Source organism: Rosa chinensis, chromosome 1, assembly GCF_002994745.2.
Source record: "Rosa chinensis cultivar Old Blush chromosome 1, RchiOBHm-V2, whole genome shotgun sequence".
NCBI classification, from domain to species: Eukaryota; Viridiplantae; Streptophyta; class Magnoliopsida; order Rosales; family Rosaceae; genus Rosa; species Rosa chinensis.
In genome coordinates this window covers 13,659,214-13,671,855 of record NC_037088.1, presented here as the reverse complement: position 1 = coordinate 13,671,855, position 12,642 = coordinate 13,659,214, and the positions used below count along the sequence as shown (strand labels likewise).

Below are 12,642 nucleotides of genomic sequence, written 5' to 3'. Positions count from 1 at the left end.
TGAGCTTTTCCATGAAATGTGGGAAATGTTCAAAGATCTAGAAGACGGGTGTCCAAATCATGGCCAATCCCAAGATATGCTAATGAATTTGTTCTATCAAGGCTTGACATCTGAGACGAGGAGGAAGGTGGATAGTGTAAGTGGTGGTGACTTTATGGACTTGCTAGCGGAGAATGCCTACCAAGTATTGGAGAAGCTTGTGGAACGGTCTCAATTGTGGGATAATAACCCCCAAGGCCGGAAGCCTCATTCCCAAGTATCATTAAGAGAAGCAACGCAATCGAGAACCGGAGGCATGTATGAAGTTAGAAATCCAAGTGTCGACATGGTTCAAGAATTTAAGAAGATGGAGGATAACTTGTGCAAGAAATTTGAGTTGATGATGAGACAACAAGGCAAGGGGCGTGAGCAAGCAAAAGAGATAGTCAAGGGTCACAAGTATGCTTGATTTATGAGGGGATGAACCATGATACTCTCTCTTGTCCACATGGAGATTGTTTCCCGAAGATTATAAAAAAATGCAAGCAAATGGGGCACCAAAGGCCCAAGAATGATCCCTACTCCAACACATATAATCCTGGATGGAGAAACCACCCTAACTTTTCATAGGGTGGCAATCAAGGAGGTGGCGGTAATTATGGAGGGGCTAGTGGAAGCCAAGGGTTTCAAGGCAATAAGGGTGTAGTTGGTGGTAGTGATTATCCTACGCCACCTTATCAAGCAAGACCTCCCTTCCAAGCGCCTATTCCTCTACTTAGAGGAGATGCTTGCCAAGGTGCTAGCAAATCAAAATGAGATCATTCAAAGTGTTCGAAATAAGGTGGCATCCACTACCCAAGGTTTGCACAAGCTTGAAGCACAAATGGGGCAATTGGCTAGTGAGATGAGAGAAAGGAAGCAAGGAGAGTTGCCTTCCATGGCCGAGAAGAACCCACGAGTCAACCAAGCCAAGGAAATCACAACTTTGAGAAGTGGGAAGGAATATGACAATAAGGTTACTCCTAATGATGATAATGCGGACATGGATGTAGCAAGGGAACCTTTGTTGACTCCTAAAGTTCCAAAGTACCTCCCGAATTTGAAGAGAAGTCTAAGGGCTTGAAGGAGAATTTGAAAGATGATGGAGTGATCAAAGACAAGACCAAGACCATGAATAATGATGTGGGAGCAAGTGGGTCCAAGCCAAGTTTTGAGGACGTGCAAGAAGAAGTGCCACTTCCTTTTCCACAAGCGGTGTATCAAGAGAAGGCTTTGAGTAGGAAAGAGAAGAAATCCATGGAGTGTTTTGATGTATTCAAGAAGGTGGAGGTCAATATTCCTCTTCTTGATGCAATCAAGACCATTCCTACATATGCCAAATTTCTCAAGGACTTGTTCACTCACAAGCGGTATAAGAATAAATTGAAGAAAGATGATAAAATGTGCTTGAATGAGAGAATTAGTGCTGTATTTCAAAGGAAGTTACCTCCCAAGTTCAAGGATCCGGGATCTTTTACTATTCCTTGCAAGATTGGTGAGAGGCCATTTGAGAAAGCTCTTATGGATTTGGGGGCTAGTATTAATTTGATGCCTTATGGAGTGTACAAGGAGCTTGGGTTAAGCGACATCAAGCCTATCCAAATTTCTCTCCAACTAGCCGATAGAAGTGTGGTGTACCCGAGAGGAGTCGTGGAGGATGTCTTAGTGCAAGTCGATGAATTGGTCATACCGGCCGATTTCGTTATTCTTGACATGGAGGAAGTTTACCAAGATGAGCTCCCTATCATCTTTGGTAGAGCTTTTATGGCCACGGGGGGGACAAAAATTGATGTGAAGTTGGGCTTGCTTACCATGATGGTCTATGATACAACAATCGGCTTTAAGATATTCGATGAATTGAGGAAGTCCATGAGACTCCAAAAAGTCTATTCTATTGAAGTCGAGGACAAGATTGATGACTTGGTGGCACACTTTTCATGAGACTTCATCAAGTGATGCCTTAGAAGCGGCATTAGCACACTTTGGGATAGATTTTTATGAAGAAAGTACTATAAAGGCGGCAGAGCAACTTGATTCTTATTTTTCTATGGGTAGACCAACACTTGAGGATGGTTATTACACAAGGCATGAGGCTAATGAGGTGCATACTGTAACATCCCGAACCAAAATTTACCAGTTTACTAGTCTTTCGATCGGTAAACGACATTCACATTTACTTTTGACTCCATTTCGATCTTTTAGGGGGCCCTAAAAGTTGACTTTTTGTTCGGGTGAAAATTTGAGGAAATTTTCTTTATGAAAGTCGTAGATGATGTTAAACTGAGCGCGTGCATATGTTGTACGTAAAAATCAGACTTCGTATGTGAAAGTTATAAACGAAAAGGTAAAGTTACTGTTTATGGTAAATTAGTATATATTTGAAAATTTACTATGGTAGATTAGTTCTACCACTCTCTCTCTCTTTCTCTCTCTCTCCTCTCCGTTTCTCTCTCCCTGAGCTCTCTCTCTCTCCTCTGCACCTCCGGCCACCTGGGAGCGAACCGCGACTACCGTTGGCTTCCTCTCCTCCTCCTGGACATGCCTGCGGTGGTAGCTTGTCGAGTCTTGGCCGGAAAACGGCGAACCAAGGCCGAGAAGTTTACTGTAGCAATTGAGGTCAACGTCGGTTTCTCTCAATTCCGGCCATCTCCGGCAACAAAGCCAAGCTTTTTAGAAGAGCCTTGAGCCACCCTTCATGCTCTCCAAGTTTCATAACCCAGATCGAAGTGTGGAGGAAGAAAGCACAATTGAAAATTTTCACTATGCTTCTGGTTGCTTAATTGTTCAGCCACTTAGAGGTATTTTCTGACTTTGTCATAGTTGAGAAAGTTGTTAGAAATGTTGAGTTAATGATGCTGGTAAAATTTGGTAGCCAGATATGGTGGTTGACCGGCGGCGCTTGGGGCCCAGGCATAACCGCTTGTGGCGGCGCGTGAGGGTGCGTCTGCCCATTCCTGGTAAGTTTTTTTAGTTTGTTGGATAGTATATGTTGTTAAGATTATATAAATAGGTGTTTAGTGGAAATTGGAGGAGGTTTGGATATTAAGAGGAATTTTCAAAATTTTGGAAAGTTTGGATTTTGATTTAGGAAGATCTGACTGTTGGATCGATCCTATTTTCGATATGTTGATGCAATTATTGATTAGATATAACGTATGAAGTTTGGGCTCATTCCGTGTTGATTTCGAGCATCCAATGATTTATTGGTTTTAGGGTATTGAACTTATTATCATAAATTAAGTCTTGGTTCTTGAGAAACAATTATTTATTATATTGATTGTTCAGGACGACAGATATGCGAGTTTGAGGACGGGATAGTTGGATGGCCGTTGTAACCGCAAACCATGAGTGGACATTTATTTTAAATTAATTGTGCATGCAGTATATTATTATTTTCTGATTGGGGTTTAATTTATTATTTGAGTTATTGAGTTTTATGATTTTATGAACTTGATTTCTTGAGATTTATTATGCTCTATGAGTTACGGGATTATTGGTGGATTTCCTTCCCGAGGGCTTTCAATAGATTTTCAAATGTGGTGCTCCTCTCGTTGCCTCATTAAAAACGCTGCCGAGTAACAAAAACCCAGTGGGACAAAAATTACCTCGGTCGAAGGGGAAAAAGAGCACAACACACCCTTCACGTTTCGAGACCATACGTGTAGACATCTCCCCTTGATGTTTGCATCTCCCCATGATGACTACGGTCATGGGAGTTTGGATAACTTCTGCAAACGATGCTACCAACACGTTTCTCGAAATTGGAATTTAAGCAATGACTTAGTGAGCAAGTCTGCCACACTGTCCTCAGATCAAACCAATTCACTTTGATCTTGAGGAGAGTTTGTTGTTGCTGATTATACTTGGTGTTGTTGCTTTGATGTAGCCTTGCTTTATTTGTTTAAAACAAGGAGCATTATCCTAAATTCTCGTAGGCTCATCTGTGGTAGATTTCAAACCACAATTGTTCGAACATGCGTAATTATGGATCCAATCCATATACATTCACGAACCACTTCGCGAAGAGCAATAATCTCTGCATGGTTCAAAGATAGAGCGACTAGAGTCTGTTCTATAGACTTCTAAGATATCGCAGTCTTACCCATGGTGAACGCTTAACCAGTTTGGGAATGACCTTTGTGTGGGTTAGAGAGATACCCAACATCAGCAAAACCTTCCAAAACACATGTTGTTTTGGGATGGGGATAGAGGATGTAGGCCAGTGTTGACGGCGTTCCTGGTGTGTAATGGGTCCAAATCCATCGTCTCTCAATAGGGATCGAACAAACTCATATCAATCGTACATCTCAAGTGCCGAAAGATATCTTTTACATCAATCCAAAGGCGTCGCGTTGGCGAAAGGCTATATCTAGCTAACAAGTTCACAACATATGAGATGTCCGGTCTTGTGCATTGAGCTAAGTACAATGATGCGCCTATTGTTCTTATGTAGGGCACTTCCACCCCTAGCACATCTTCGCCATCATCCTTCGGATGAAAATGATCATTTTCAGGATCAAAACTACTGACGATCATAGGGGTGCTTGAAGGCTTGACCTTGTCAAAATGCCTAAACATCTATCAACACGATGCTAAAGTTCCAAACTGAGACAGAATCGTGTTCTCCCAAAATCCTTCATCTCAAAATCGGATTTCAAGTGTTCAGCGGTTTCCCTTAACTCTTTAAGGACTTTCAATAAAGATCATGTCCAACATGAACCGCGATAGAACCCGAAGCTTGTTATGGAAATGCATGGGTATTTACATATCTCTTCCCAATTAAGTAGTCACTTTAGTGAGCGTTTCAACCTCTTTGTAAAATGCGCAACGTGGTCTAGAGCCACTTGACTTGGGTAAATGAAATTCAAATGAAATTCACTATGAACCTTCATGTATATTCCGTATCCAGATCCCTATAGAGATACGTAGTGACCACATTCGTAAGCTGCATGTTCAGTTCTTCGGAAACTACCAAACTGACAGGATAGTGGAGTGCAATGACATTCATTACGAGAGAATATGTCTCATCATATTCGATTCTAGGGCGTTTTGGTGAGAAGCCTTGCGCCATAAGGCGAGATTACCATTTCTTTTTCTCATCACGCTTTCTAACAAAGACCCATTAGTCAATAGGTTTTATGTCTGGAGGTGTTGGCATCACTGACTCATAAACCTTCCTCTTCGTTAGAGAATCCAACTTAACTTGGATTGCATATTTCCATTTAGGCCAAATTTCTCTACGTTGCTATTCATTCATCAACAGAGCGTAGTTTGATATCATCGGACTCAACAAACTCATGCGCTATGAAATGCGTGACTACATCATCAATTATGATGGAGTTTTTATCCCACGTCTCATGTACACTAGTGTAATTTTCAAAGAGCTCTATATTCTCATGAATATGTTCTGACGTTGAGGCGTCCCCCAATGATAACCATAATTCGGAAGATTCTCATGAGACGGATTTTGATTGTCGATGATCAAAGCATTGGAATGTGCCAAAGTATCCTTCGAACCCACAGGCCTCCACGCATCCTAGCTAGGGTCATGGCCTGTAACGCCAGACTTCCACTCTCTTTGGCGTTGGCGCCATGCCTACCTCAGTGTAGGATGGCGCTACGTCCTCTCGTGCGGACGTCCTTCCTTGCAGGTATATTTGCAGCAGACAGTGTTCTAAAAAACGGCCGCCCAGGCCGCCTAGGCGGCGCCTAGGAGTTGGGCGGCAGCAGGCCGACTCGAGTAATGGGTAATCTGAGGCATTGGGCGGACAGGATTTAGGCGAGCGCCTAGGCGGGTTGGGCGGCCTAGGCGGCTAGGCGCTAGGGGGGTTGGGCGGGCGCCTGGGCGGGTTGGGGGGGCGCCTAGGCGGCCTAGGCGGTTTTAGGCTTTGAAATTCATCAAATGATTTAGATCTGAGATCTTAATGATTTTTGAAGCAAATGGAATTCATCTTTACATCTACATTTGAGATCTCATTGAAACTTTGAATTCAGAAACACTTAATGACCTCATGTTTAATTGATCAAAAGATCTCAATGATCAATGCTTAGGACGTTAAGGAGGATGAGTTATCGATCTGGGATTTTGGGAAGGTAGATAGAATGAAAGAGAAGATAGACGAATTGAACTTTGTCTTTTAAAAAAAGAAAAAGAAATAGAAATTCTAGTAAATATAAACTCTTCTAAGTAGTTTTTTAAACTCTTTTTAAGTCTTTATATATATTTTATATATAATTATATGATATAAAAATTAAGAAAATAAAAACCGCCTAGGCGCCTGGGCGCTAGTCCCCTGGCCACCGCCCGACTAGCGCCTAGCGATTTTTCGAACCTTGGCAGCAGATATGTGTGATCTCATCACTTTAACAGGGATCGAGATGAGACATAGTGGGGACAAACCACGACAATTTATGTCGTTCCTGCTTAACATCATTCGTGTTCTTATCTCACCCCAATGACTGGAAGACTGTCTCATCAAGATGACAATCCGCAGGGCATACGGTAAAGAGATCGCCTAGCAAGGGCATTAAGTGGCGGATGATTGTTGGAATCTCAAATCCAACGTAGTTGCCCATTCGTCTGTAAGGACCCATCATAGTGCACTGTGGCGGCGCAATTGGCACATAAATTGCACACTCAAATTTGCGTAAGTACGATGCTGGTACCCAGTCACTAGCTGTAACGCAGAGGTATATGGAGTGGTAGTGGGTCGTAGATGAATTAGCATAGCTGCATACGATATTGCATCACCCTAAGCGGATATAGGGAGATTGGCGCGCATTACCAATATCGTGGCGACCATCGTAGTCGTTTCCGCGAGACCATTTGAGTGTGTACATGAGAATATGATGTCCAACATCAATCCCAGTGATATGCAATAACCATCGAAAGTCTTCGAAGTAAACTCTCTAGCAAAGTCAAATCCAATTTACTAAATAGGATGATCCAGGGAGTGAGTCCGTTGTCATATGATATATGCTAGGAGTGTAGTATAAGCAGCATTTACGGGTGGACAATGGCACAACACGTGACCAGCGTGTTTACATGTCAACCAACACCATGAGATATTTAAACATCCGCAAGTTGGTTGAACTAGTCCATAGAATCCCCATGGATTCTATGTAAGAACAGAATGAGTATTTTTCATATCCTTTGCATAGGACGGTCTCAGTCCTAATTTATGTAAGGAACGGGCTTTGTAAAACGAGCGAGAGCCTTAGAAGCAACCAATGAGGATTTTGGTTAGGCCTAAGCGTCTGAAACGCTATTTGAAGCATGGTTGGTGATTGCAGCATCACCTGGTGTGCCATCACCATGATGGACGCCATCCATGGCGTCATGGATAAGGACTGTGCCAGCCCTAGGCTGATGGTGGACAGCGGCGGGTGGCAGCGGTCACACTTAGTCCAGGAATCAACTTTTGATTCATGCTTCGTTTCACTATAAAGAAAGGATGTCCAAGTGAAGTCTTTAGTAGACAGATCATCATATCATGACTAGGATGACCTATCCTATCGTGAAAAAGCCAATATATGTCTAAATCCAAGAGATCTTCTCTCATAACTTTATTAGATTTAATAGCTTTAATTGTGACATAGAGTCCACTAGAGAGACACATAAACTTCTCCAAGATGCGCATTTGTTCTCAATCATTAAATGTATTGCAAAGGAACTCATTTCCGTTCTCTACATGCGATTCTGCATGGAATCCTTTAGCTATTCATAGGTGCGATTTGCCCTATGAGTGTAGAGAGTTTTTGTGACAGTAATCAAGGTGCCATTTGGTAAGGGAAACTTGGGCTATTCCATGTCCTTGAATTAATACTGATGGCCCAGCCATCGTAGTCACAAAGTCATATGCTTAGAATCAAAATAGAGTCATAATGAAAAGAACTCAAAATTTTATTCATAAGCCAACGGAGTTACATCATTGTCTCTTAGACCAAAGAAAATCTAATCCAAAAATGCAAAACAATGGTAGTCGTCTAACTTCTTTCGGTAATTCCAAAATAAACGTGACCAAGTGAGTAGAGAGATGTCGGTGGAGCAAGGCTCACTTAAGAACCACTAATCTCAAAACCTTCCAAGACATCACATTTATTTTGGGTGAGCCTACTTTGATGCAGAGACGGGGAAGGTAGAGAGAGTCTTCTCGATCAACATCGTATCAGTGATTTTCTGCCCACAAAATTCTATCAAAGACTTGATATGAAGTGCTTCCAAATTGTAGTCAAGTACAGACTTGAAATCACAAAAGCGAAGGCTATGCCATCTAACTTCTAAATCAGGAAGAAGGGAGTCACGAACGTTGCCAAATCGCTGCTCGAGTTCTACCCATAGCTTTCTAGGGTCTTCCTCATTGAGGTACTTATTCTGGAGCACATCATTCATGTGCCTTGTCATGAGAATTATGGTTTTAGCTTCATTGGCCTCTCTCGTAGCTCTATTCGCTTCAAAAGCGGCAGCTTGTTGAGGAGTAAGCATGTTCTAACTTGGCTCTCAGATCATATCTAGGATCCCATCAGCCTTAAGATGTTGGCGCACATCACAGACCCACTTGTGGTATCCTGCGCATGTTGCCTCTAGTGAAGCGAAACTCAACTTGTTCAGGTTACTCATCCTGAAAAACAACAAAAGATTAGGGTTAGTTTCAGAGCAAAAAGGCTACCACAAAAACAATAATCAATTCTGAGCATAGTCGCTTCCAATAAATTAGATTCCAAGAGGGGTTGGATTAGATCGAAACAATGATGTTTGTGGTCGATTGTTTCTTCTCAACAAACTCTAATTTGGAGGACCCTACAAGCTCCAAGCTTGGAGTGAGCATGAACTCCCACAGTTCGGCTTGATTAGGTCTCCCCTATGATGAAGAAAGGGGGGGTAGAAGAAGGGAGTTTGCAAGTCCTCGAGAAAAAGAAGAGAAAATGGATAAAAACTCAAAAAAGAGGAACCTTTAATAAAAAAATACCTTGAAATAGGTCGCCGAAAAATTTGGCTAAAAAAGTCGCCGGAGCTGATGTGGCACCGAGCTGCTGGCGTGGCAGAATCTGCTGACGTGGCAGTGGGTCTACTTTTGGGCTGCGTCAATAGGCTTCTGGGCTTCTTTGTCTTCCTCCCCCTTTTTTTTCTTCTTCTGCCGGTTCAAGTGTGCAAATGCTCAGGTGGCCGGTTCTGGGAAAAGTTTTTTTGGTTCCCGGATCCTGGGGTTGAATAGCTGATGGTGGTGAAAGATGACAGTAAGAGGTGGACTGGAAAGGTGTGAACCGTGCAGGGGAGCTTTTGCTTCTTCTAGGGGCCGATTCGGTATAAATCCGGCCGATTCTTGGGGCTTCAAGGTGTGCGACGGAGGTTTCTGGAATTTGAAGGCTACAAATTTAGGGTTTCAGGATTAGGACTTCGTGCTGATAACGTATTTTAGGGAATCAGAAATTGAGAAAGAAAATTGTTGTCTTTTCATTGATAATAGGGGCATCTTTATATAGAGGATTACAATGCATAGAATCAGAGTTGTACAAGGAAAGGTAATCATACATTGAAAAGATATCTCTAAGATTCTCCGAAATTATCTCTAATTAAAACCCTATTACCACTAGGTCAAGTAACCTATAGTTTGGGCCAGACATAATCTGGATTTACTTAAACACATATCTATATTTCATAACCATAAAAAAGCTCGTAATAAGAAATAACAAAAGAAGACTTACCTCTTTTCTAAATTGGATATTGAGACTTGTTGGCTCCTATTCAGTAGTTGCAAGCTGCACAAATTGGACAAGTTAATGAATATTACAGCAACAACTTTCTTTAATGCACTTGGTCATGCTGCTTGCAGAACAGGGAATAGGAATAGAAAGATTTGTTCTGGTCCAGTAAATATAGTTCAACATTCGATCATTGTTAAGCGATGTATATTGCTATAATAGTTGTAAATATACGGATTAATGTTTTCCAAGGTACATTATGATAAGGTTGTACTGATTTAGTCTTCATTAAGAAAGGTGTTTAGTCCTTGATTGCTCATAAATATATACCCCTAGGCCCCTGCTGTACCAATCACTGAACCATTAATCTAATTAGCTCCATAAGAATCAAAGTGACAACAAGACCCCATATATTGACAGTTCTAGATGTGCTAATAGACAAAAAGAAACATGATAATAAGGAAACAAAAAGAGTTCATATCAAAAATACAAAAGGGATGGCAAAGAGAATTATTTTTACTTAAACAACTTATCAAGCTTTTTTGTCCTCACAATGCATATCTGAAGCAAAGCACAGAAGTGCAATTATCTATATCTCACATCCAATGAAAAATGGTGAACATAGTATATTTGATCAACATGGCATCAGAGATAGTTTATTTGTTCCTAAGGACCAGATTTTATGAGTCAATTTAACTCAAAACAAATACTGAAAAAAAAAAAAAAAAACAAAACAAAACCAGAGATCAGTTCAAATTACTAATGCAAATTGGTGAAAACTTGAAAAAGAAAATAAATAAATAAAATAAAGGTACTGTACGTGCATCCCTCAAACAACATATTGCATGCAAATTTACAAACCTATTATCTGCCTTCTAAAGTGTGTCATATTACTCAAATGTAGTTTATAGCTCTTGAATCTCAAATACCGAAAACCTATTGAACAATTCACATTCACTTGTCTTATAGATTCAAGAGTCAAAACCTTATTAGTTCCTTCGACATATATTAATTTCATTATTCATTTCAATTATATAACCCTGGCCATTCCTTTCATTCACTTTTTTGAACACCAATAAACTTCCATATTATTATCTTCTCCCATAAGGGGTACCAAGAAACAAACAAAAACCATGTAAAAAAACAAAAAGTAAGAATCTGAGCTATCTATATCAGAAGGCCACTAATTTATTAACGAGTCATCAACTACAATGTCGTTACTTTCCAGCTCCTCCCTTTACATATTATATGCACATTTATATCAAAAACCAAACATTAGAGGATAATAATAACAATACCAATGATCCAAACAAATAAAATTGGCTTGTTTATGCAGAGACATATTTCGGCACATTAGAACAACAAGAATATCAATGTACTCAATCTTATTGCTCCTAACAAGAATGTCAACGGTCCCTTCGGGGACATCTGATAAACAAGAATATCAATGAATTCAATATTACTACTCCTACCAAGAGTACTATTATTGGCAAAGATAAATACAAAAATCTTGGCATCCATATATATTCAAGTAACTACTGTTAAGTAACATATATATTCAATTTCAAATTCCCCAAACCCAAAGAGAATAAGAATACGTTACTGCTGGCATGGCAAGTAACATATATATTCAAGTGAAAAATAAGTTGAACGACTAGCAACTTCTTACCAAACCCAGAAATACAAAAGGCCAATCCTTCTTCACGTCTCCAGCTAAACCTTGAACCAGAAATATGAAAAGCCGACCAACCTAATCACTACAAATAAGGAAAATTAATCAAAACTCAAATAGCCATAACCCTAAAATTAAATTGAGTACCAAATTGCTTCATGAAACCTCTCTATTCAAACCCCCAAGGTCAATTTGATTGCCAAAAAAAAAAACCCCCAAAACAAATAGCTCAACCCGAAATCACAAACGAAGCCATCTCACACAATTGAAACTGAGGAAGGAGGAGGAAGAGGAGGAGGAGTACGTCATCTTTGAGCATGGAGCGGATATGAGCGGAGGAAAAGATGGAAGATGAGGAACGCAATAGGAGTGGAGGAGAAGATGAATCAGAGTCAGGCGAACAACACGAAATTTATCTTTGGGGACCGCTTTGTGAAAATTTGGTAAGGGTGCGGCTATTTCCACCCTACTAATTTCTTAGTTCACCCTACATATGATTTTTTACTTATACATGTACACGTTTACCCTCACATATTAAGTATTTGTAACAATAAAAACAAAAATGACAAAAAAAATGGAAAATAAAAAGAAAGAAGACACCAACAGGTAATTCACTACCTTCGGCATCAACCCACTTTCCCTTAATCGGCGGCAAGATCTGGTCAAGCAGTTGCATTTGAATCCAACCCCAATATTCTATTGGAACTAAAGTCACATTCAAAGGTGAAGATGTATAGATCTATTTCTTTACCAAAGTTCAATAAGAATATGGCATCAAAATTGAAATTTCATCAGTTTGATCCTAACACTTCTCTTCTTCATAAGATTAAAACCACAATTCATTAGTTTCTTGTTTGGAAAAGAGTGAGGAAGGAAACCAATGAAGAGAATGGAGAAGAATAATCACCAAGAAAATACAATAAAAAAAAAAGGGATGAAGAGACTAAGAGAGAGGAAGAGACAACAATGGTGCGCTGTTGCGCCATGGCAGTACATACGTTTCCGGGTTTTTTTTTTTTTTCTTCCTTCAGGTTTTATATTTTTTTGTTTTTATGTTGAGGTTTTAAATTTATCAATGTTAAATTTGATGGGGGCATAAGTGGAAATATAGGATCAAAATTTCATCAGTAGGGTGTAAAGAGGAATTGGTAGGGTGAAAATAGCGGCACCCTTTGGAAATCGTGCGCTTATAACTTTGGGAGACCGCCAGGCACCGCATGAAATAATACATTAAAGAATCAGTTGGTCAC

The 12,642-nt window shown here is 40.3% G+C and overlaps 1 protein-coding gene and 1 long non-coding RNA gene across 2 annotated transcripts; one reads left to right on the top strand and one right to left on the bottom strand.

The window, feature by feature from the left end:
- Window positions 1-1,149: 1,149 nt before the first annotated feature.
- On the top strand, window positions 1,150-1,959 carry LOC112201644. Its single transcript, XM_024342554.1, has one exon. It carries the CDS (start codon window positions 1,150-1,152, stop codon window positions 1,957-1,959), a length of 810 nt encoding a protein of 269 aa, XP_024198322.1.
- Window positions 1,960-8,394: 6,435 nt separating this feature from the next.
- Window positions 8,395-11,835, bottom strand: LOC121051269. Its single transcript, XR_005805408.1, has 5 exons — window positions 11,697-11,835; window positions 11,390-11,477; window positions 9,724-9,777; window positions 8,988-9,385; window positions 8,395-8,639 (listed from the first exon to the last, which is right to left on the bottom strand). It is a non-coding gene; the product is annotated as an uncharacterized LOC121051269 (long non-coding RNA).
- Between the last annotated feature and the right edge of the window lie 807 nt (window positions 11,836-12,642).